The sequence below is a fragment of the Emydura macquarii genome, unplaced genomic scaffold (assembly GCF_026122565.2).
Source record: "Emydura macquarii macquarii isolate MOO-44397 ecotype Brisbane River unplaced genomic scaffold, CSIRO-AGI_Emac_v2 contig_2205, whole genome shotgun sequence".
Lineage (NCBI taxonomy): Eukaryota > Metazoa > Chordata > Testudines > Chelidae > Emydura > Emydura macquarii.
Window position 1 is genome coordinate 18,881,950 of NW_027132342.1, and position 25,841 is coordinate 18,907,790.

At 48.3% G+C, this 25,841-nt stretch overlaps 1 protein-coding gene across 4 annotated transcripts; it reads left to right on the forward strand.

Annotated features, from left to right (window-relative positions):
• The first annotated feature begins 4,184 nt into the window (after window positions 1–4,184).
• On the forward strand, window positions 4,185–25,811 carry CSDC2 (cold shock domain containing C2). 4 transcript variants are annotated; one of them, XM_067559585.1, is made up of 4 exons: window positions 4,185–4,289; window positions 18,396–18,662; window positions 20,330–20,452; window positions 21,340–25,811. In XM_067559585.1, the coding sequence occupies exons 2-4, from the start codon at window positions 18,487–18,489 to the stop codon at window positions 21,500–21,502; spliced, it is 462 nt and encodes a 153-aa protein (XP_067415686.1). In that variant the 5' UTR covers window positions 4,185–4,289; window positions 18,396–18,486; the 3' UTR covers window positions 21,503–25,811. The 4 variants fall into 4 exon arrangements, with proteins under 4 accessions (XP_067415686.1, XP_067415684.1, XP_067415685.1 ...); XM_067559583.1 differs by having other exon boundaries at window positions 4,212–4,327; XM_067559584.1 differs by having other exon boundaries at window positions 4,216–4,355.
• Window positions 25,812–25,841: the final 30 nt, after the last annotated feature.

Consider the following 25,841-nt stretch of genomic DNA (forward strand, 5'->3'; position numbering starts at 1 on the left):
ATGCTACAAGTTTAGAAAAGCAGGCAAGACCAGTTCCTCAGAGACAAAAAACAAACTAATGCTTCAGCCAAGTGTCAACAAAATCAAATGGACTATCTATCACCTGGTTAAGTGACCATTCTTTGGCAGGAAGAAGGGTGTGAGTGAGAAATTTACATCTTAGCAAATAGATTTGCTGTCTCCTGAATCCCAACTGGAGATGATTCTCAAAGAAGAGAAATACTAAAAGAAGGGAGAACAGGGGACACAAATCCCGTCATCTCTACTCATGGAATCAACAATGTTTGAAAGACAAAAGAAGCATCCTTGAACTGAGGGAGGGGTCCTGGCTGAAAATCCAGCCAGACTGCTGTAAGCATATAGTGAGAGAAACCTTTATGCTTTAAATTCACTTAGCTTGTTAAGCTAGGTATTATTTTGCCTTTTATCTTTTATTTCTTTGTAACCAATTCTGACTTTTATGCCTTGTCATGCTGGGTAGATGGGGGGGAGAGCGTTTGTTATATTGTTTGACATCAGTATGTCAAAATCATAATAATTCATGTGAGATACGCCATGTCATGTACTGTTAGAAAGGTTATAATGTGCTAAGTCAGATGATAATACTTATGTTCATGTGTAATATGTGAAATGGAAGTTATAGATATATTTGAGATATCTGTATTTAAAATTGTGCTGCCTGGGCAACACCCCAGACAGGATGGCATCAGGACAATAGCCTACTTAATGACCCATTGAGACATCCCCAGGTGCAAGGGGCCCAGGGGGAGAAGCCGGAGATATGCCTGATGAGGCACCAGGACTGGTCCATGTGGCTCTGGACTCCATTTTAGTTTCTGTAAAACTCTACAGACCGCATGGCCAGGGCCAGAGGGTATATAAGGCGGAGGCCTTGGGAATCCATTTTGTCTTTGTTCCTGTTCAGCTACAGACACATACCTGCCTCTGGATCAATTCATTTTGCAACTGAACCGAAGAACTTAGACCCATCCAGGTGTTGGATGTATACCAGAGGAACTGTACAAGCTTGAAACTCCACAATTCTCCCAGAAACTTTATGTATATGGACTTACAATCATCTGTATGTATTTGATTTGCTTTGACCCTTAACATTTGTCTTATGGTTTCTTTCTTTCTTTTTGTAATGAACCTTTAGTTTAGTTACTAAAAGATTGGCTGGCAGCATGGTATTTTAGGTAAGATCCAAACTTATATTGAACTGGTACTGTGGCTGACCCTTTGGGGTCAGAGGGAACCTTTTTAGTAAAGAGCATAGAGTTTACAGAACGGGTCTTTTTACTGGACCTAGTGCTGATGGGGAGCCAGAGACTGAAATGCAGTAAAGGGGCTGTGTGCATTTGTATACTGGCTTCTGTGGGGAGTCAGAAGAGCAGTTTGTGGCTGGTTGGGAAGTCTGGCTTCAGTGCCACCCACCAGTGTTGGGAGAATCTGCTCTCCGTTTGCAGCCTGCCCTGACCTTGGCATTATCAGTTGGCTACCCTGGGCACGGGACAAGTCACATGCCTCATTACTTGTAATCACTTGAAGTCTATCTCTGTAATTAATAAACTTGTTTTATTGTTTTATGTAAACCTGTGTGTGTTTGGATTGCAGTGTTTGAGAAAACTCACTTGAGATAACAAGGTTTGTGCATATCATTTTCTACTAATGGAATTTCTATGAGATTGTATTGTCCAGAAGGAAAGAGCTGGATAAACAAGACACACAGTTCTAGGGATAAGTCTGGGACTGGGAATTTGCTGCTGTCACTCTGCAATGTAATTCAGGAGTGGCTGGCTAAGAGCACTTACATTACTCAGCTGGGAGTAATTTACATGCTGGAGGCTGTGGCTGAGCAGGCCAGGAATGGTTGCTTTCACACTAAAGCAGTGTAAAAGGCACCCCAGGTTGGAGAATTGAGGGGACCCAGCTGTCCAGCAGTCCAGATTGTACCTTGAGGAGTGTTACAGGGCTGAATGCAAAGACGGGGGGGGCTGGGTATTGTTTTGGTGGAGCTGGGGCTGTGCAGCCAGAAACACCTCAGAAGCAATCAGGGAAAATAGCAGAAAGTCAAGGAGAGCCAGAGAAACACTTCATAATAATGCCTATTTGTTATATAGCAGTTTGCATAGCACCTTGCAATCTGTTTATCCTCTCAACACTTCTATACAGTAGGGATGCATGATTATCCCCATTGTACAGTTGGGGAACTGGGTACAAAGAGGCTAAGTGACTTGTCTAAGAGCATACAGGAAATCCACAGCAGAACAAGGAACCGAACCTAGAGTGCCCTAAGCTAATGCCCTAAACCATTGGACCATCCATCCTGCTGTTTATAGCAGCCCCTTGAAAGGAAACTAACAGAGAGCTTTTGGGGAAGCATGCTGGCTGGAAAAAGAGGCTTGAATTACTCAGCAAGAAAACTGCTTCTTGTTTGATTCCTGCTCTATTCAGGGAATCAAGATTTTGACATTCTTCATAAATAAAAAGGACTGCATCAAAGAAATACCAGACTCCATCATCAATTTCACCTTCTGGTGGAAACAACCCACAAGACCACCAATATTGGTAGCTACTTGGGTCAAAAGAGGGAACAATACGTTTACTGGAGTGCACTTGTTTCTGGATTGTCTTTCACTTACTCACTGTACTCAATTATTTAATGTTATACATGATGTTGATTTTCTGAACTCTTGAATTTCTTAAAGCTGTGGAAATTGCATACTCATCCCTCTGTGTGGTGATAGGGTATGCATCCTAGATCCCACTGGTCTTGCTGCCCTGCACAGCTGTAAATATGTTTGTATGCACATATGTATGGACAGACAGATACCTCCTACCCAACCTTATAAACTCCAGGACAATGAGATCTAGGATCACTCTGACTTCCTACAAGAGTTTGTTCCATAAATGTGGCCCCTTCACTGAGAATGCCTTAAGTGATTTATCACAAGCAGAAATCCAGCACTGCCACTGCAGTGGCTCAGTCTCTTGGGCATAGCAAGATTGGTGAAGGGCAGAAAGATTTGGCCCCTAAGATAACCGAGGCTCACCCAGTTATGCTTTTGAAGATGGGGACCTTGAAATGCAAATGGCAGCCAACACGGGGTACCAAGCCTGCTGCTGTGGTGAACTGATGTTGTGAAACTCTACTTAGAAGGCATGCTGGACCATGCAGCTTCACCGTGTCCACAGGGGAGGGGTGGGAGTCAGCCCCAAGTGGAGCGAGTTGCAACAGTCCAGATTGGCAGTGATAGAGTTTTAGATTTCTGCAGCTAGGTGTCTAGCAATGAGTATTGTTAGTTTGCCAGCTGAAAGTGACCAAAGATATTGTTGGTTAATACATCTACCTAGGCATCCTGGGGCAACCAGGCATCAGAGACTGCATCTGGCTGTCCACAGCAGCTGGCAGACACCTTCTGGGAAAGAGGAAGTCTTCCTTTCAGTTAGTTCCTCAAACTGCTTCCTTAGTTTTGAAGAGCATTATCTCTGTTTTGCCTAGGCTAGCCAGCTGCTCTTCATCCAGGTCCCCACTTCACTCAGGTGCTGTGTTATGAGGGACTCACAGCACCCCCAATTGTTGAAAAGATTGCATCAAGCAGGGCCTCATGTGCCTACTGGGAGTGTTGGAGCCTATAGCATTTCACAGTCCCCCCGGGGCAGCATTGATGAGGAGGCATGATAGGACTGAGGGGACTAAAGGCCTTGGAGAAGAGAAGTTACCCATCACTATTCTCTGGAGACCTATCCAGAAGGAATGACTGGAAGCAGGTTAGAGCAAGTCTAGCTACACCTGCCAGGGCCAATTAAAGAAATGACTGCCCCGTGCCTAGTCCTTGAATCCCAGCTTCCACCCTCTGCTATTCTTGGGTCATCCTCTGTTCCTCATGATCGGCTTCTTTCTCTGCCGTTTTCAAGGCTACCAATATGATGTCATGTCATGTCTGTCTGTCTCTCTCTCTCTCTCTCCACCCACCCCCCTTCCCTCAGTCATGTCTGAACTATTGAGAAACGTGCTCCAGCCTCCAGCACAGGCAATCCCACTTCTCCCCCTCCGCCGCACCCGTCGCGCGCAAAAAATACATGTCCCTTTAAATCTGGAGTAGCAAATTATCATCATAATCCCTCCCACCTGTCCCCTCCACCCTCCCGGCCCCCCTGCAACATACTGACGTCAGGAGGAAGGCGTGTATGTGTGAAGCTCAGGGTGCACATCACACACGCCAGATAATTTCAGTTCATCAGGAGCAGCCAGACAAGGGGAGAGAGGGGAGAAGAAAAACCCCCGGGTAAGGCTGAGGGCGGGATGATTGCTGTTCCCCACCAGGTAATAGCGGCGCCTTCAACCACTCTAGGTATTGATGCTTTGTAAATTACAACTGCAGGAGGGTCTCTAATTGACTAGGAGGGAAAAGGACACCAAATGGCCCGTTTGGTATCATTTGGAACACTGACGTTAGAGACACAAGTGTATATTGACTCCTCCTCTGAGATTAAACAATTTTGTTGAGATTGAGACGGTGTAAAATTAAATGTGAATTAACTTTCCCCTTCTCTTTGTCTCTCTTATCTTCTCTTTCCCCTCCCCCATCTAAAATCCCCCTTTTTGCATCAGCAGTAGTATCGGGGGTGGGTTGTGTTTTGTTTTTGGTAGGTGAATAGCTGTAGCTTTGCCATGGAAGGCTGGGATCATCTGGGGTACATCTGGTATCTACTTTGTCATTTTCAGAGGGAGGGGGATGTGATTTGTTAAAACCTCTCATTTCATGATGATGACCAGGATGAGTTTTAAAGAGGTATTTGTTTGGACTGACTAAAATTGTTTCCTGCAAAAAGCAAGTTAAATCTACAAAGGAGGAAGGAAGAGGGTGGATGGAGAGATTAGCCTGAAATATTATAACAACCTGTCTTCCTGTTTAAAAAATGAGCTGGAGTATTTTTTATTGTGTGTGTGTGTGTGTGTGTGTGTGTGTGTGTGTGTGTATATATATATATATATATATATTTTTTTTTTAAAGGCTAATCAAGACTCCATGATGGCTTCTCTTTTTCCAACCCCCACCCCTTTGGCACTGGTAGCTTGTTTGTTCTCTCTCCCATCACCAGCCCTCAAATCCAGTAGCATAGCCCTGACTAACAAGGCTTTTATAATCCAGCTATAAAGGTGATATTCATATTTTGCCACTAATCAGACTGTTGTAGATGTGGCTATTAAACCAGAGCTCCTTGGAGGGGTAAATGTGATCAGCTCAAGGGAGGGGAATTTTAAGCATGTAGTCCATTAATGATTTGTTTGTTTGTCCTATTGCAATTCATCTCAGTAAAGAAGCATTGAACATTGAGGATGTGAAAGTGCATTGCTTGTGATTTAATTCTTGATTGTGGGACACTGTAACCAAACCAGGCAGGGATAAGAGGCTTTCATTAGCATTGGCTAGAGACAGCATTTATAACAACCTGCCAGACACCAGAGCTCTGATCCAAAGAGGAGGGAAAAATACAGAAAGAGTAAAGGTAGTCTGTAAGACCGATTTATTATAACCTATTTATAACCATCACATTTCTCAGATGGGCTGTAATCTATTAGAATAATCACCCATGGGAGCAGCAGCACATTCTAGCTCTCTAGCAGGTGACCTTAAGTGGGTGTGTGTATATAAAGGAGGGGGATGGGCTAAAATGTCATTTTATTACTAAATTCTGAGGACAAACTAATTTTATGTGTGTGGATCTATATTGAGAGAGAGCTGTCTGTGTCTAGACAGTTTGGGTTTTTAAGGTGTTGGACCTGCTTCTTCATGGATGACTACAAGCCAGAATACTGTTTTCACTTTTCTCTGCCCCATACTATTGCTATCCCATTGCCTGAGGCTAAGATGTGCCAAGAATGCTTTCTAAGATGAAGGAAATAAACACGGTGGTCTCCAGTTTGGCAGCATGCTCCCTTTGATGCAGTAGTTGAGGAGGGGAAATTTTTCAGTGAGGTGTTGCTGGGATGAGCCCCTTCTTAAACTTTATCATCTTTATTGATGATCGGGAAAATGTGGCAAATAGCACAAGGAAACTCGTGGATAGTTCTAAACTGGGAGGTGTTGCCAACACTAGTGACCTAGATAAGTGAGAGAGATGGGCAGAAAATAACTAAATGAGATTCCAGAGGGAAAATAATCTGAAAGCAACTAGTCTATGGAAGAGAGAAGCTGGGGAAGTAGGAATGGGAGAAAGCAGGAATGCTCAAACAGACCAAGGTGTGAGACTGGAGAGCACATTAGACCTGATAACATGCCAGCTCTAGAATCTGATGCCTCTACACATCCAACCCCAAAGTGTAACAGTCCCCTTTAGGTATCTTTTCTGTAACCACACCTGATATATTGTTAAATTCTGGGCATCTCCTTACCTGAAAGGTCTTGACAAATTGCAGGAAATACAAAGATGATTAAAGGGCTGAGGGATTGATTCACAGGGGTAGATTAACCAAACTAAATATGTATAAGGTAGCTTGGCTGAATGACATCTAAGGGATTTTCTTTGCTACTATACTGAGGAGAGGGTGGAGGGAGAAAAAGGAGTATTATCTCTTCAAAAGCATCCTTCCTGTATTTGGAGATGTCCAAAGGGTGTTGAGTTAAATGAGGTCACAGTCAGCTCCAAAATGAATGTGTTTAAAAGAGAGAGAGAGAGAGATTTTGTTTGATAAATTGTAGACCTGTCAGATGATCTTGATGAATGGGGCGCAGGGAGCTCTGGCTGCAAATGGATGCGTCTACAGCCTGTCTTGAATAATTGAACTGGTTTTGCATATTCTTTGGTAGAATAGTTTTCTGTGTCAGCCACACTTGGAAATGGTTTTGGTTTTTTTTCCCCCCCTTTCCTGTAAGGAGCTAAGGTAGCTCCAATAAGGCTGCTGCAAGAGAGCAAAACTACTGGCTTCTGGACTATTGCAGTGCTTTTAATGAAAAAGAAGGGTCTGGTTTTTAATTAGAACACAAGCTCTTGCGCCTGCTCACCCAAAAGAGCTCAGAGTGTAGGGTCTATACATGCAGGACTCAGACAGCTTACACCTACTGTTCAAGCAAAGCCATGGAGCTTCTGCTGTCTCCCAAAGGGAGAGGTCTGGAGGCCCAGAGGGAATGAGTTTGTCAGCAATGGTCAGAGGGGCTGTACTGGAAAACCTTTTAACTTCCATTTCACCGAACTAAGCTGGTGCATGCACGACTGTGCCACAGGCATGACCTGGATTCCATTCCTCCTGTGCATGCCTGTCTCTCTCTGTTATCAAGGCCAGGAGAGGTTGAAAAGCTTGTGACGGAAGCACTCTTAGCCTCCTGGCAGAGGGTAGTATGGCTGTTGGGGGTGGGGAAGAGGAGAAAAGCACCTTGCATTGCTCAACAGTCCCTCTCCACCTTGCCTGATATAGACCTTACTCTGTAAGAATTTGGTTGCTGGGTTCCAAAAGGGAATCCTACCAGGAGGGGCATGAAATAGGCTTTCTTCTTGCTCCCAAGTCCCTCTGCATCTCCCTCAGGCTAGATGGGAAGACCAAGGACTCTTGGGCTGATAGTCACAGCTCTTCTCATCCTCTAGAGCAGTGGTTTGCAACCTTTTTTCATTTGCAGACCCCTAAAATTTCAAATGGAGGAGCGGAGCCCTTTGGAAATGGAGTCTGTGGTCTGCAGACCTCTGCCAGAGAAATCTTGGACTGAAAACTGACTGAACGGAGTTCAGATGTAAATGTTGCACGTGCTCGGCCCGGCATTTGACACAGCACGAGACGGGTGCTGAACTGTGGGCTTCTGTGGTACTGAGGACGCTTCTGGGTTTTGACCTGTAGATGGGGGTATTCACATACTTTTGATTGATCAGAACAGAATGCCTTTCTGGGGTCTGAAACCTTTTTAAAAAATTTTCATAATCCCCTTTCGCGGATTCCTTAGACATAGTCTGCGGGTCCCCAGGGGTCCACGGCCCACAGATTGAAAAACACTTGCTCTAGCACATCTTTGCTGTAGTTTAATTTCCTTGTTTGCAGAGGGACTTGAGATTAGGTTGTGGTCACTATAACTATCCTGTTGTGACCTGTTGGGCTAGGGTTTCCACCCAGCCTGATTTTCTGTCCCATGTCTTGGGGCCCTTAAAGGGTCTCTAGAATGGGGGAGGGGTCCCTACATGTCTGTTTCAGAGCGTATGGACTGCTCCCTTGTGGCAGAGTTGGATGTTGGAAGGAGGGTCCCTTCCCTGCTTGTATTTATCTTGTGAGCATCGCTGACTGCTGTCATGACATAACCTGGCATCTGTGCTGATTATGGCACCTGGAATAAACTCAGTGCATTTGAATGGACCAGTGGGCATTAGCTGCAGGGAACAGAGGTGTGAAGCGACATGCCCCTGTGTGGAGCTGGGGATGTGGTGAACATCATGTGCTGTTGTAGATGAGCTGTAGCGATCTGACCTGGCATTCCTGCCTCAGCCCTGCCAAACTCTCACGCCTCAAAAGGAGACACTGTGATGCTGTCTCCAGTGGTGGGAAGGCTGGACTAAGTGATGCTTTTTGGACTCTATCAGTGTTGCTATTTGAGTGGCAAGAAACCAGGGACAGTCTAAAGAAGCGTGGTTCCTCCAGGGTGAAAGAGATTAAAGGACCCACAGAGGTCGAGATGCCATGGTCCCCTGGCATAAAAGCAATGTTGGCCAAAAACACCCCACTTGCACATGACTGTCCCTTCTCCATAGCCCTCCCTGCTCCTGCAGAAGAAGAAACTTGAGTCTGAGATGTACATGTGAATGATGCTGCTTAAGCAGAATTCTAGCTATGCTGAGCTCTCCAAGCACATGCACACATCATTGGACGGTCAAATAACTTGCAGGCATAGTTGAGGCATAAAACTTAATTTGCACTTTAGTGGGAACTCAAGAAACAGTGCCTGTACAGTTTGCTGCTTTCCGGATTATGGACATCAAACTAGGGAGGATTCCTCCACCCAATGCCGCCCCCTCCATCCCTCATGTTAAACCTGCTAGCAGATCAATATTACTCTATGGGCTTCTTACTGTGCAGCAGTTTGGTCTTGAGAGAGTAACTGTATATAGAATGCTTTGCAGATGCCAAACACCATGGCAGTGCTGAATGCTACTTTACGTCCTGTCAGCTTCCTTTGTGGCTCTTTCTGGGAAGGCCTCGAACAGCCACCAGAGGCAAAAAGATCCACATTCTCACAAAATGCCCCTTTAGCCCGTCCAGCCAGGCAAGGGATAAGAAGCTTGCGTGGGGGAGTCCTGGTTGTCATGGATCTGCCCCACAGCCTCATGAGACAACTGGAGGATCCCAAAGTGACAACACAGCGGTTCAAGGGTTGCATGATGAGGCATCACAATCACTTGGGCAAGTGAAATGAGACCAGGAACAGGTGGGAGATGCTAATCAAAAAAACATTCACTCTGCCAGCGAATGTGTTTCCTGTGTTTCCTCCTCTGCTAGTGCAGATATTTGTGCTTTTGGAATGAGATTTTTTTTCCTTCCCAACTCAGCTTCTTCTGCCAGAGCTTGCTTGTGATATTATAGCTTTCTGTCACCACAGAAGTGGTCGTGATGTTACAGGCATTGTGTTGGGTGATTCACCTGCAGGGTTGACTGGGGGAAGGTGAAGAAAGTTAAGAACATAAGAATGGCCATACTGGGTCAGACCAATGGTCCATCTAGTCCAGTCTCCTGTCTTCCCACAGTGGCCAATGCTGGGTGCTTCAGAGGGAATGAATAGAACAGGCAATCATCATGTGATCCATCCCGTCAGCCATTCCCAGCCTCTGGCAAAGAACAATCCCTACCTATCCTGGCGAACAGCCAAGGTTGGACCCCAAGGGAGAGAGAAAGATTTAGGTGGTGGGAAAGATAATCCCTTTTGTTTCAAATGCCAATATCTGAGCAAATTTAGCAAAGGTGAGAAAGGGAAATGGTGCTCTACTAATTCCAAATGCCTGCCAGGCTCAATATATGGCGATTGCTCCCCCACTAATAAAACGTAGCCCCCTCCTTAGTTGCTTTTTAGAGCACTTTGGAGATGTAAAGTGTCTTCTATAAATGCTAAGCTTTATCATTAGGTCAGAGCGGGGGTTGTGTGGTTTGACTGCCAGCCACAATCCAACAATGTCTTAGGTGGGGGAGTGACAGTTAGCACCCCCAGGAGGTGGGGTTAGGCCAACAGCATGTCATCATCTGATTTGTAATCTGGCCAGGATGTTAGTGTGAAGAACCCTAATTCTGAGACGTGCCCTGGGATCTGTAATGACCCTAGTGACCAGAGTCTTGGCTTCCTGTCTTGTGTGAAAGATTGGGGCAGAGGTAAGCAGATTTCTGCTTTTTGTCCAGTCCATTATGGAGGCTGTCTCTTGGGTCCCCAGACCCCACCTCCCTGTGTGTTAGGTGGCAGTGATCCCTGGATGTATCGAAGGCAGCAATGTGTCTGGGTGGGTTGGCACGGATTCCCCTCCTTCAGCCTTCTGTGTTGTTTCCCAGCACTCTGGGTGGTGGTTGTTTCACAGAGATAGGAAGCTGTCCCTCTGCCAGAACTGTGTTCAGTGCTGCGTGCAAGAGGCCAGCATATATAGGAAGGGTGGAGGGGCCGTCCTAGGCCACGGGATCAGACAGGAGGGAGGCAACGTTGTTGCTGGGGGACAAACAAGCCTGGGGGATCGACACTTGGATCCAGCAAGAGCCTGGCAGAGGAGGTGAGAAATCATTGCTGGGGGCGGTCTGATCTGGAAACTAGGGGTTGTAGGGTGGTGGGGGTGGAGGGAAGGAGGAAGGCAGGTGTTATCTTGAAGTCTAGGGACAAAGAGAATCCTCCAGTGAGGTCTGTTTGCAGGCTACCTCTGGGATGGAGTCTCCAAGTATAAAGGCATGATAGAAACGTTGATTCTTGTGAGATTCTTTGCAGGGAGAGGGCAAACCTTTAATGGGCGTGGGTCACCTGAGGGCACTGACAGTCCAAATGAGAGCTCTGCAATTGTTCTGAGGCAAGCTGGGGGCATGGAAACAAGCTGTCCAAGCCAGTCTGTGTTACAAAGTAATGAAGTGCCATTATCCAGCAATGGGAGACCTGCCACTTCTTGGAGACCGTTGTAAATCCCAGGGAAAATCCAGTTTGCTCGTCTGATCTTTCCTCCCCATCTCTGCCTGAGACTGGGGGCATGATCGGCCTGTGACAGCAGCGGGAGCGTAGGACACAGTTTATTCAGTTGCCAGCAGGGTGGAGTGGGAGCAGTTAGTTTATTTCAGACTGATCTGGCATCAGGGGAGATCTTGGGGCACTCAGAAGCTCCTTCATTTAGTCTGACATCCCCCGTGGGGCTGCTTCTGGCACCAGGAGGGAGTTTGAATTCCAGCACCATCCAGGCGGTGCCTGCTGGTTACCACAGTCCCTGCACCTGCCTCCCGCTAGTTCTGGTGACTGCATGCTGGAGCTGTGCCTGACCAGCCGAGGTGGAGGGCGTAGCGGGGAGAATGGGACTGGGCTGTGCGTGCACAACACCATTTCAGGGGGACTAGAGGGAAGGAGTCTAAAACAACATCGCCTTGATTACTGTGCTGTCCGGCTTCCTGTGGGGATTAGGGCAGGCAGGGAAGGTGCTTTGTTGGGACTGTGCCACTTGCCTCTGCGCACACCCTTTCCGCAATGTAGCCGCCTCCGGCACGCAGAGGTTTGTGCCTCTGCTGCTCAAACAGCAGGTTGCCTGTTGCCCTTCAGGCCTGGATGGCTAAGGGGACTGATATGATACGCACCCTGTCACTTCTAGGCTGCCGGCACAATAACCCCGAAACCAGTCGTGAATCAGAGTTGCAGACTGTCCTGGGGTCTATGGGTGAGGGTTGGAGGGGGTGGGGGCGGTCTGCTAATTTCCTAGCAGACGGCTCCATGTTACAAAAAGCCACCAAGACAAAGGGCTCCCTTCTTGGTGATGTGAGCGAAGAGGCCAGTGATGGAAGGCCCTGTCCTGCTCCTGCTGACATCAACAGGGCCAAAAAAACGAGCATGGAGCCTGGCTGCCCCTCTAGCCCAGATCAGGAGTAAGGCTTGGCCCCTGTGGACGGGGAAGCCAGCAGTGCCATTTCCCACACTGTACCCGCTCTGTGGCTATGCAGGAGACTCTGCTCCAGTGCTACCAACCCCCAATGCTCAAAGCGGGAGAGTGGCTTAAAAAAATTCAAATAATAATACTGGGTGGTTCTTCTGCACCGTCTGGTTCCTGAGCCTTTAGGTTACACTCTTGTTGTGTTTTCGCTCTTTTCTCTGCTAGAAACTTTCTGTTAAACGAGAGCTGAGTATCTCCTGTAATTGCTTGACTCCAGCAGCTGGAGCTCTGTGAAAAACACCAAAGGGGGCTAGTCCTCTCTGCCCTCTGGAGAAGCAAGGAGACTCCAGACTGCTACCCCTAGCACTTATCCCAGCAGCCAGGATGGCCCTGCCCTTTCACCCAACCAAGTACCCCTGCATTCTTGCCTCTCATGCCCCTAGTCCCCTAACATCATCCCAATGGTAGGGTTCCTTGGAGCAGCCCGAGGCAGTTCACACTTTGCTGAGCCTGTTTCAGGCTGTCTGCAGACTCAAGCAGATGTCTCTAGATTGGCTACACTTGGGTCACGTTAGGAAGCCAGGGAAAGACCGGAGGATAGTTTGGAGTGGTTAGGAACATGGCAAGGAAGCCACCAAAGAGCGTGGGGAGTGCTGATGAATTGTGATCTCTGCCTGATGTAGCTGTGCTGGCAAAACCTCCTTGTAGAGATGCAGTTATATCAGTGAAAGCTGCTTTGCCTGCATCACTTACCCACATTAGGCGTGCTTTGCTGATATAGTGTACTGGGATTCCTGTACTGGTAAGGTGCTCCTAGCATAGACTAGCCCTGCTTCCTAGAACGAGAGCAGCATGGCCTCAGTATTCAGGACTCAAGGAAGCTGAGTAAAAGGTTTTGGGGGAGCATAAGTAGCAACGGCAGTTGTTCAGATGGGAAGTGGTTCAGGCATGGATACAAGTTTCTGCTGGGGCAAAGCCAGGATGAATGCTGGCAGTGTTTGGCAACTTGCAGAGAAAACAAAACATGAGGGAGGTGGGTGGGAATCTCTCGCCTCGGCTTCTTTCCTTCCTGAAACTGGAACTAATTTAGAAAACTTTCCCAAAGTCCTCAGTGCTTCCTGTTTTCAGAGTTGAGGTGACACCCCCCCACTCCTTTATCCATGCACCAAGGACTCTGTTCTTTCTTTAGGAGTCTATGCACGCACTGGAAACCAATTTTAAATCTCTGGGTTTCCTAGAGTGTCACACACCCACCTCCTGCTGGGCGTGTGTGTGTGTGTGTGTGTGTGTGTGTGTGTGTGTGTGTGATTCAATTACAAATTGGGGGCATGTCACTAGGCTAGCCTTTCAAGGCCTCCTTCCCCAACATGTGCAAACCGCACCTAGCAATGATCCCTGGTGGGGGGGGGGGAGCCAGACTATCTCTTGCTCTCGCCCTTCCTTTTGGACTACAGTGACTTTTCCTTCTTGAACTCGACACTATTGCATTCACAGCTCTGTACAACTGTCCCGCTTCCCATGCCCACAGCAGGGCAGCCAACTGCTCAGGTGGAAATCCATTGACCCCTGCTGCATGAGGGTATGGTCACTTCTATCCTAGCTGATGCCAGTTAAGTTCTGCTTGGGATGATTTTAGGCATGTGATTAGATAAAACTAATTAATTAATCTCTGGCACATCCATCATGTCTCTACCTCTGAAAGGGTCTGCAGCACCAAAGACCCCTGAGCTTGACCATGGCAGCGGTTTAAATGCAGCACCATACAACAGTCTGAGGAAGGAAATCAACCCCAGCTCCAACTGAAACGGCAAGGGGAACATCTGATAGGCAGAATGTTACTGGCCATTGGGTTTTGGCCAGGGCACCCTTATGCTTAGGAAGTGCTGGCATCTCCCCATGCATTGAAGTGAACGCAGCTTAAAAACAAAACAACCCCCAAAGAGATGCATCCGTAACAACTGCCTCCTGGTGACATCACAAGACAAAGGCACATATACACCTCAAATGGAGGCCACCGTATTACCCAACAGGAAAGAAATGTACAAAAATAGCCTCTCTAAATTCCTCTTGCGCCATCAGAGCTAGTACTGTGCAATTGGTCCAAGTCTCAAAAACAGTCAAGATCACACTCACGTGGTGATTTCAAAATGACTAAGCAGCTTGTTCTCGGATCCTGATCATGGCTCTGATTCAGCTGAGGACAGATTCCCCACAAGTGTGTGCTAAGAATGAGAAATCCGATAAAGTCCAGCAACTGGCCTGAGTCATATGGCGCTGCCAACTCTTGCAATGTAACTGCTAGTCCCTTAGAATGTGGTGTCTGTTTTAATACCCCAACTTTATTACATGAGATTTTTTTAGCCTTCATAGCAGCAGACAGAAGCTTGAGACTGTGAATCCTAAAGGCTCAAAAAAGAGGACAACCTCCCCCTCCAAAAAACAAATTTTTAAAAAATCTTTGGCATTAATGCCAATCTCGTGATTCCTGATTTTTTTGAATGCATGAGGCTGGTATTCTAGCATATATGGATTTTGGAAGAGGCACCTGACATCAGCAAGCACAGCGGTGTTTAAAATCTGCATGGAAAACTTTACAATGGGGAAACTAGAGAAAGAAACTAGTGCTTCCATCCGTGCAAGGTGGATTGAGTAACATCCGGGGAAACAAACTCTGTGCTCCCAAAAAGGGCACCTGGGTGTTGTCAACTCTCAATAACCACTTCTGCTTTGTAGTTAAAATCAAAATGGATTCTTAGACACTAGCATAATGCTAATACCATTGCCCGGACAGAGATGGTGGGCCCAGTTGTGCTAGATGCTGTACAGCAGCAAAGAATCCCTGTCCTGTAGAGCCTACACTGTAAATAGCTCAGACAAAGGGTAGGAGGGGAATAGGAGACACAGGGAGGTGCAGTGACTGGCCCAGGGTCACACAGTGGATCAGTGGCAGAGTTGGCCATAGAACTTCGACCTCCCAAATCCCAGGGCAAGCACAACTTCTCTAAAGCGATAAACGAATGGGTTTCTCTAATCTTACACAACCGTCACTGGACTGTGTTCCAGCTCTCTGGTGTCAAAAAAATAACTTGAGACCATCAGACTAGCAGCCAGGAGATTAAGTGGGAGGGCAACGGAAATGGAGAAGTCTCTTAAAAGAAAGAGGTGGTGACAACAATCTAGTCGATGTCAATGCCAGTTTAAGCACAGCGGGGAGTTGGGATGACAGGTCAAAAACTGCGACGATTCAATTCAATAGAGCAGCTTCCATGGGGTTCACTTCCCTGTGGCTAATTTTGAGTTGGCCCATTCTATGTGCCTTGATGTTTATAAAGCTTACATAGATGGGTTGGGAGGGTGGAGAAGGGTTCGCTTCCTCCAACAGCAGATATGTTTCTGAATGCCAGTTTAGAAACTTATTTGTATTACCGCAGCACCTAGATCCCAGCAGAGAGGAGGCCCCCTGTGCCACGTGTTGGCATTGACATCTGGCAGAGGCTACCCTAATCTCTTGAGTTACTTCATACTTACTATTGTTTCTATTCCGGTAGCACCTAGAGACCCTGATCAGGGGCCCATTGTGCTTGGCACTGTACAGACAGAACAAAGACCATCCATACCCCTGACAAGCTATGCTGTGTTCTGTCTCTTGATACTTGTAGCTCTGTGTAAACACTGTCTCAGCCGGACACTACAAGTGGCTTATACTTAATAAGGAATGAAACAGACTTTCCCTACCTGCTAATTTATTAGTAGGAATTACCTCCATTTTCATAAATAGGGGGCTGCATGCAGAAAACTCACACTATCCCCAGGTGGTACAAGCTTCCACAAGATCTACGAACTGGCAGCTAAAATCCACAAAATACTGACCTCTCGAATCCACTCATGGCATTTAGAAAATAAAGGGAGGGAGTTTCAAAAGTTAGATGCTCAACACCCATTGAAAACCAAAGGGAGTTGTGCTCCTTAGGCCAAGCCTACACTAGAAAAGGTTTGTGGTATAGCTATATTGGCAAAACCTCCTAGGATAGCTGCAGCGTCTATCGGCAAAAGAGTGTTGTTGCCAGTAAAGCTTATACTAATTCCCACAGCAAAATAAGCTATATTGCTAAAAGCACTTTTATTGTATGTTGGAATTTAATAACAATGCAAAATGTCAGAACTGGCTCCAGTGGAAGTATTTAATCTAAGAGTCAGACAGCACTGTACAGGATACAGAAAGAAAACATGGTTTACCATCACGTGTAGATGGTGAAGAGAAGATAGTTTGGGACCTTACTCTGTTGGAATCCTGGCAGCGTTCATTCCCTATCTAACTCCCCAAACCTCTGCCCTTTCTATAGGGTGTGAGACAAAGAAACTTCTTTTTAGATGGAAAAATACTTTCCCATGATAAGTTTCACCATGTTCTGTTTCTGATATCTTATCTTACCTACTTATGGAATATCTGTTATGGCTATCTCAGATAACATGATTGAGCTGAACTAGGGAGCTTTCTAGTCTGATCATTATTACTGACAGCTGTGGCAACTGGCAGTTCTGAATGAGTTAAAAACACCTTGCAGTGGGTCATTATTTCATCCGTTACAGAAAACATTTGTAATAACAAGTACCTCTTATTGCTCAGAGAACGTAACTGGATCACAAGGAATCCAGTCTTATTATTGTAGCCTACTTCTGTAGGTTCCTACTTTTTGTTAATTTTGATGTGTCCCTTCTCTGGATGTCTGGCTGTATTAGTAAGGTCAGGATAAAAGATTATACACATTCCATTACTGAGTCCAGTGTTTCCTTCACCCATTAGGTTCAGCTGAAGGACAAAGCACTTTTTGGTTTTAGTAGCTACAAGGCACTAAATATATCGGCTCAAAACATAAAAAGGACTTTGGTTAGCCTACAAAAATTGAGAGTTTAACATAGTAAATGTCAACTTTATGATTTATTAACAACTTTATGCTGGTATAACCACGTCTGCTGTAGGGCTTTTGCTAGTATAGAAATGTCACACACAGTTCCCAATATCTCTGACCAATGGGAGCTACCAGTAACTCTGTTCTGTACAATGGGATTTTCAAAGCTGACCAGAGGAGTTAGTTGCACAGATCACATTAATTGCCATGGGAGTGGTGTAGTTAAATCCTAAATTCAGTAGGCAAGGTATAGGGGAAATTCCTCCCCAGCACCTACATAGAGAATATCCGAAGGTACCTTCAAGCAGACATGACAAGGTTTGGATCCTATCCGCAGCCCTGACTCTCAGCAGTAAAGGGATGGGAGATGGTCCCTTATGACAGCAAAGTCAATAAAATTGAGACAAATGGGCAGCCAGTGACAGTTCTTGCAGCTCAATCTAATCTAGTCACTTTCTGCTTGAGGCTCATCTCTCCAACAGTATGGGTCCCTGCAGCAGCAGCAGTCACTGAGGGACGTTTGCTGACCAGAAGTGGGGAGGACCTTGGTTTTTTTCCATCTTGGGTTACAAACTGTACCCCGTGCTTAAGTGATCTGACAAACATGGGGGGATGAGACCCCACATACATCTGCCCATTCTCCTGCCCAGCAACTGATTTTGGCCTTATCAGTTCTGCCCCCAGCCTTGCCTCTGCTTCTCTTGCAGCTCCTGGGCTTCTTCACTTCCCTCTGCCAGGCCAGCAAGAGGGGCGGAAGCAGGGTCTTCTCTGCCTGTTCCCAGGCTGGATGCTGCAGGGAGGGGGAGGAGAGGAGGCACTGTCCCATGGCTCACAGGAGTGGAGGAAGGAGTAGGGTCACCCTGAGCTGCTGGGGGGTTTCCACTTTCTCCTTTCCCCTCCCCTCTTGTGAGAACAGTGTGGGCTCCGGTGGGGAGGGGCTGTTTACCAGGGGGCGGGAGGGGAAGGCGGCAATGAGTGGGTGGTTCCTGCATCTGTGGGGGTGTTGAGCCCAACCTGGGGGCTGCAGGTGCGGTTTGATGCCGCAGCTTCTGTAAAAAGCCGTGCTTAAAATGTGCCTCTCTGTGACCCAACTCTATTTGAAAAACAGCAACACCCGCCCTCATCCCCAGGTCTGTGACCCATTCCTACCCTGCCCGCTTGAAGCACTGACTGTACCTCCCTGCTGTTACAGCTCGCTGGGGCTTTGTGATCTATACAGACGGACGGGGAACACCTCCGCCCACCATGATGCCAACACCACCTCTGCGGCACCGAGCTTTTCCTGGGTGATTTCCTCTCTAAGCACTGGCCAGCCCTGGCCCTGTACATCCTATGAGATAGGATGCAGGCAAGTGGCTGCAGAGCACACCATATGTTCCCTGTAGGTTATACCTCTTTCTCCGCTTCACGCCATAGGTTGAAGTAAAGAGCCAAGATCGTGAGCGCACTCTCTCCTTCCTGCTGCCACTTTCCCCTCCAGAAGACGGATCATCCTGCCAGCCAGGCCATGTCATCAGACCCAACCACCCCGCCGACAGTCCCACCGCTCCACTCCCCAAAGTCGCCTGTCTGGCCCACCTTCCCCTTTCACCGGGAAGGAAGTCGGATCTGGGAGCGGGGCAATCTCCTCCTCCGGGACCTGCCCAGCCCTCTCCCCACCAAGAGAACCAGAACATACTCTGCGTAAGTAGCTGGCTTAGGCTGCTGAGGGACAGCCGGGGTGGTTGCTGAAAAAGGGGCCGGAGGGTAGAGTATAAATCCTGTGAACTGCCCCAATGGGGGAAGCAATGGGAGAGATTGCAGCTGCTCTTTGTGTGTGTGATCACGCCCAGAAACCCCCGGGGGCAGCCTCCCTCTGCTGGTTCAACCACAGTAGCTCACAAAGAAGCAGGTACTCCAGAGCTCTGCTGACCTGGATGATGCAGACACATAAGGACTGGAAAGCAAGGGGAAGCATGATGATGATGAGTGAATTTTTGAATGTGTGCTGCAGATGAGGTGGGGGGCAGTTTACATGTAATGAACTGGCACTTACCCTGTGGTCTCTGGCCAGGTGTGTGCGCACATGCATAATGTTAACCAACAATACTCACGGGGAGCAAACTCAAACCTGTGTCCCCAGATGCCCTAGGCAAGGATGAGATCTGCTGCCTCCACAAATTGCTTCCTTCCTGCTACCCACCCAGCTGGTTCCCTACTGTCCTCTCCTCCTCCAAACAGAGGTGTCTGTACCCGTTCAAAAATGCATGGCAGGTGCTTCTAGCTCCGACCCTCCTCCCCCACTGCAACACTGTGATGCTTCGAAGGAAGTACTGAGGTAACAAATGCAAAGGCTTCTGAGCTGCGAAGGAGCCCTCCTGCCCTCCCGCGCACATCCTCAATTGAGTAAAAATGGGAGCTGCCCCTTAGCAGCAGGTAGGCAGAAACACCATGGCTGGTGAAAAGCTGTCTGGGGCGGGCACATCAGTGGGTGACTGGAGGTCAGAGTGCTATTCCAGTGCTGCCCAGAGCTGCTGCCTACCTAGCCTGTGGCCACCTGACAAGATGAGTGTGTGGCTAGGCCCCACGTGCCATGGAGCAGAGCTTGAGAGAAACGCTCTGTGTGGCATGAGCTGAATGACTGATTTCCCACCCCCCTCATTGAAGGGAGGCTATTGACTGTCTATGGTCTGTTAATTTTGTACATAGCTGACTGATTTCTGACCCAACCTTTCCATCTTCCACCCCTTAGCTCCCCACTGCAGCACTGGCAATACCTGGGCCAGATAGGCCTTTGCCAGCCAGTTGGGGGATAACGATAAAAGCAGTACAGTGTCTTGGATTCCTGCCTGGGTTTGGGATTGTCGATTGTGGAAAGCTGCTCCTGGCAGGGGAGAGGGCTCTAAACATCTGCCTCCTGGTTGTAATTGCAACCTTGCTCTTTGGAGAGAACGTGATGAAGTGTCTAGCCCGCTAAACTGAGTGGAGTCTGTGGCAACTAGAAGAGCTTGTAAACAACTGGCATCTTCAAACAAATTCTCTCCTCTTTATACTCAGTGTGCGCTTCTAACTATAGGATTAAAAGCTCCAGTCACTTGAGTATCTAGCTTCTTGGCAGATGGAATATCTAAAAGATATCTGTGACCCTCTGGGCTGCCAGGTCAGTGGTCCTGGGAGCACAAGACCAGGATTTTAATGGTAAGGGACACCATGTTGTTTAGAAAGGTGGCAACACGACTTTCTCCAGGGCTACAGATCTCATGGGGCTCATCAGTCTGACTCCTTTCAGCGATACTGTCTAATAGTGTCTCTCATGGTGCCAACTCTGAGACTGCTTCACCTCTTTCCCCCCCTCCTCTCTCCTTCTCTAGGACGGCTCGTGCCTCTGCTGGCCCTGTCTTCAAGGGCGTCTGTAAGCAATTCTCGCGCTCCCAGGGCCACGGCTTCATCACTCCAGAGAACGGCACAGAGGACATATTTGTACATGTGTCTGAGTGAGTCCTGTGGGGTGTGGGATATGGGACTTTTTCACCTTGAGGTCTGGGAGGACTGGGTCTGGGGGGACTGGATGGCTGAGGGGACTGTGAATGGGACAGGATCCTTTGTTATGAGCGATCTCCAAGTTAATCAACCCCAGGATGGGAATGACCAGAAGTTGTTGCCACTTGATCGTTGTTTGGTGCCTCTGAGAAGTGAGTCTGGGTTAGAGAGGCCAGGGGGAATCTCAGTCCAGTTCATTGTGGACGTGCGTTCACATCACACAAATGACCATGATGACTGGTGTTAACTGGGGCACGTGGGCTAGCTGATAAAGTTTGTTATGGAGGCTTAACTAAAATCTCCTAGGAAGAAGACTCTCCACTTTGCCCCCTAGCCCCTTTTCAGAACTGGGCTCTCTAGGTTGGAGACACAGTGTACGCTAAGTGCACACACTGTTGCTGGCTGGGCTGTACTTGTTCTGTGGATAAAGCCTCCTCCAGGAGTGTGAATCCAGTGCCCCACCACAGCAAAACATTCACTAAGGCTGTGATTTCCCAAGGGTCCATGGGAGTCAGGGGCCCAAATGCCACAGGCGTGAGCTTGCTTTTGCCCCATTGAAAGACCCCAGATCATGGGATAGTCAGGTGCCAGAGGCCCTCAGGGCCTCATTCTGTAGCCAGGGAGAGGAGGGACTGTCACTGCAGCTCTGCATACCTGTACAGAAAGAGCACAGCCAATTGTATGCAGCGGATGTCGGGTGTTCAGGAATGAAGCGTTTGTCCTCACTTCCCCAAGAGCAGCCTGTGCCCGAGGATGTTGCTAGTTCCTGATTTTCTTTTCTTTTTCTGGCTTAGTTCTCATTTCAGCCCCTAACGATCTGCCATGTCTCCTTCTCTTCCAGCATCGAGGGGGAGTACGTCCCAGTGGAAGGAGACGAGGTCACGTACAAAATTTGCCCCATTCCACCCAAGAACCAGAAGTTCCAGGCTGTGGAGGTGGTGCTCACCAACTTGGCCCCGCACACAAAGCATGAGACGTGGTCTGGCCAAATAATTGGCTCCTAGGCTTCGTGTGGAGTCTGTGGGCTGGCTCAGTCTGGAGGTGGGGGGCAGGGAGGGGAGACAAAATCTGGGACAGCTGGTGCAGGGGAAGAGGGGCAGGATAGCATTTCTTGTTTGCAAAGTAATCTGTAGCCGTATACATTCTGTGTCTTTTATAAGATGACATTCTCGTTTGTACCTGTGTCTTCTGGAGGGAGAGGAAGAGCAGCTGTTGGATGGATTCCACTTTCTTACATGTCATGAGCTCTTCTGGTCTCTCATCAGGGACATGCGCAGAAGAGTCCTTTGTGTGTGGGGAGAGGAGAGGGGTGCACACAGCAGGAGCTGATGTCAAGTTTATCCTGCTGCCCCTGCTATCCAAACAGAGCACAAACTCACCTCCCTTCCCTAATCCCAACTCCTTTAGACAGCTCCACATCCCCCAGACAGACAGTGTCCCAGCCCCCCAACTTCCCCAAAGCAGGTGCTAAGGAGAACCAGGTGGAATGAGGGGTGGGTGGGAATATCTCTGGCGAGCAGGGGCAAAGAGACATTCATCAGTTTGGGGGGCAGCCCCACACAGTCTTCAAGAAGCATCTAGACTGAAAAGTACAGTGAGGGGTTCTAGAGTCTTTCCTGTGACCTGGGAAGAGACTGAATTTCTTTCCTCTTCTCTCCCACCAGTGGGGGGAGAAGAGGCACAATGGACTGTACTCCCTCCCCCACCTATCCCCCCTGGTCATTTTATACACCTGTCTGCTGGCTCTGAGCAGCTGCAGAATGAACAGCTGTGTACTAGGGGCTCTGGGTCTGGCCACTGCTCTAGTGATGCTCATTTGCACCCCCTTTGCCTCCCCTCTCTCTAACTTCCCCCAAATGCTAACAGTTTGAACCCCTGGAATAAGAATGTACCAGTGTGTTGGTGGCTTTTTTTTTTTTTTTTTAAAGGCAGTGTAATGTACCACTGTGCAGGGGGAGTCTTTTAAAAAAAGAATTAAGTGTCTCTCTGCCCATCCTTCCCCTACGTCCCCACCGCACATGATGAAGATTTGGCAAATCTCAATTGGTGTGGAGGGAAATGCCCTCATTTTTTGCATTGATTTTTTTAAAAGCAATTTTTAAAGCTCCTTCCTACCCAGAGCACCAGGAGACTTCGGCTCTACTCTCTGCAGGGGCTTCAGGCAAGTTACGTAGGCAGCAGCCACAGAAGGGAGCTCTGATTTCTTATTTTCTGGTGCTTCAATTTTCAGCGGCCCAATTTGAACCATCTTGGATCCAGAGGTGCTGAGCCTCCCCAGTTCCCGTTCGCTTCATTAATCACTGGAATAAATTGCCTAAGGAGGTTGTGGAAACTCCATCATTGGAGATTTTTAAGAGCAGGTTAGACAAACACCGGTCAGGGCTGGTCTAGATATTACTTAGTCCTGCCATGAGTGCAGGGGACTGAACTAGATGACCTCTTGAAGTCCCTTCCAGCCCTATGATTTGCAGGCGGGGTGCGCAACCCATCAGCAAATCAGGGCTCAGGGGGTCTCTTTTCTGAAAATGTTGGCCTTAATCTATGTGCCTCCATTTCCCCATTGGGATGCTGAAGTCTGTTCTCCTTCAGCCTGCATTTTGTAGGTCCATTAGAAGTGCTAGTTGGCATTTACAATCTTATTCCTACTTCTTAGAAAGCTTCCTCATGTAGATGATCCCAGGGTAAACAGTCCTGTATAGACTATTGGGGGGTGGAGGAAGGAAAGAACCAGGAAAGAGAATAACAAGCCAAGAAGGCAATGGGACTAACTCCAGTATCTAATTACTGATGTGCTCTCCAGTCATGCAGACCACCAAATTGTAGGCTAGATGCTGCCTTTCATTCCCCAAAGGGGGGATCTAACTACCTACACAGTTGGATAAATATTTTCCCGTTTTAGATTACATTGATTCATTTATTTAATCAATTTAATATAAAACTTTGCAAATGCACAATGTAAGATTTTCATTTTTAGGAGACACTCTTCTCAAGTTCCCTCTAGCCACAAGTGGTACATTCTGGTTCCTGCTCCCCCATCATCACACACAAATGCCTGTGGTTTGCTCCTGTCTTTGAGTGTCCTAGTTGTTGTGGCAACTCGCTCTGTCTCTGTGACCTCGTGGATTTCCATGGCATAATTGCTGTGGTTGCTATAGTAGCCTGGTGTGCTGTATGTACAGGTCACACTCCTGGAACGGGACTGGGAGGATTGTGGCAGGGGATGGGTTGGGCTGGGTGGTTGAAGAAGTTACTAACGTCCTGATCACAGCACCATAGATGCTGCAGATGGAAATGACCCACTAAGTCCACCCCCTGGCTGGTGCACTATCATTCCTTGCAGTGCTAATGGACGGATAGCAGGGCAGAGGTGTGGGCTGATCTATGCTGCTGCGTGGCCAGAGTCGTGGGGTTGAAGAGCCCTCTGCCCTTCTGTGGTGTTTATAGGTGCTGCCGGTGAGGAAGCACTTTTTCTTGAGAGGGATCTGGCCTGGGTTTTGGGCTACAGCTCATCTCCCCTATTGTTAACTCAAATTCCCTTAAAAATACCCTTTGTGTAGCTGGCTGTGGGGTGGGAAGTGAGGAAGATGGAGGGAGGGTGTAGGTGGCAGTATGTTCTCAGGGGTAGCAGTCTAGTTGGCTATGCAGTTCATGGTGAGAAGTCAGACACCTAGCTGTGCCTTCTTAGTCGCTGCTTCCTCCAGTTATAGTATGTGGGTCTATCCAGGCACCTCGCCCTGGTGTGTACAGGGCCACTTCTACAGCACAATTCTGTAAATTTTGGTCTTCCTTTGAATAGCCTGGATAGGCAAAGCTCCCAATGGAGCTTGTCAGGGTGGGGGTGCGCAGGGCATGGCTGGCTTGAGTTTGTATAGTGTGGGCAGCCTGGGGCATGTTCCAGTGTAAGCACAGGTGTTTTGAGCAGGGGTTTAGCCAGGTCTGCAGCTCCCTGCACACTGCAACTGTTTGCTCCTAGACCTGAATCAATGCCTTGGAGACTGTGTAACGGGTGACTGGACCTGTCACCCTTTGGGCTTATTTGGGCTGATGCTCTGGACCATGCCAATGTCCTAAGGGGTGAAGAAGCTGGACCTGAGTGGAAGTTGCCCACACGCAGCCAGAGCTATGGGGTGTGGGGGACAGTCAGTTTTGCTGAGTGTATGATGCTGGCTGCAGGGGCGTGGTGGCCTGGTCCAGAGCGCGAGAGTGCTTGTGTAAAGCCCTGCAAATCTGCAGAGATTCAGGGCCACAGGTGCGGATCGGATGCGGATACCAATTTTTGTATCCACGTAGGGTTCTATGCAGGTGCATGAGCTGCACCTGTGTTAGAGGAGGAGGCAGCAGTGCTGTCAAGTGGCTTTGTTTGGTGGTTAGAGGGCAGTGTCCTCCTCCCACCCCAGCCCCCGCTTCTGTTCCCATTGGAACGTAAGTCTGCTGTCATCCGGAGAGGGAATGCCACCCTCCAGGACTATGCTGAAGCCTAAAATGCATGAACCTGGTGCCTAGAGGCTGTGGGGCCTGGCCCAGTATCCATGCACTATTGAGCTACCTGAGGAGCTCAGTAGCCCATCAAGTCTGGCTGGTGTACTAGTTCCCCTGTCTTTTCCCAGTCAACTGGGTTCAGGCTGGACCCCGGGCTAGTCTGTGAGTGCAGTGTTAGCTACTCTCCAGGAAGCAAAGTGGGAAGGAAGTCCTTGCGAGTCCCTGAGGTACAACAGCCTCACTGCCCCTGCTCTGAAGCTGAGCCATTCAGGGGCTGGGGGTTGGTAGAGCCACATCCTGCTGCTACTGCAGTCAATGGCAAAACTCATATGGGTGCAGCTGGGAGCGGGATCTGGCCTACCATAGCATGACTCACAACAGGCCTTAATGCCCTTTGGGAGGGGGGGAGATGAAGGATGGGGGGAGGAAGGCTGTAGCCTGCTCATCTAATGCAGCCCCTGAGGGCAAACAAATGGGGGAGGCCAGAAGACACTATTCCCTTCTCCCCACTGGAGGCTCTGTCCTGAATGCTGTGCTGTGGTTATCAAGTTTAAAACAGCAACAGCCCCCTACCTCTCCTCCCACGGCCAGTAGGGCAATAGTACCCCTTCTCCCCGTGCCAGAAACTGCAGCTCCTTCTTGCATCTCTCCTGGAACAGGGAGCTGGCTTGGCCACAACAAACTTTTTGATTCTTGTGGAAGTAAACTAACAAACTAGAAGTGTTTTGTGTGTGGGTTTTTTTTTTTTATCACTCTGGTGTGGTTCCTGCCCGCCCACCCTTGTGTTGACCTCTGTAACATTAGCAATAAACCATTAAAAGTGACTTTCCCCTGGTCCTGCCTCTCTCATCCCCCTGGGGTGGT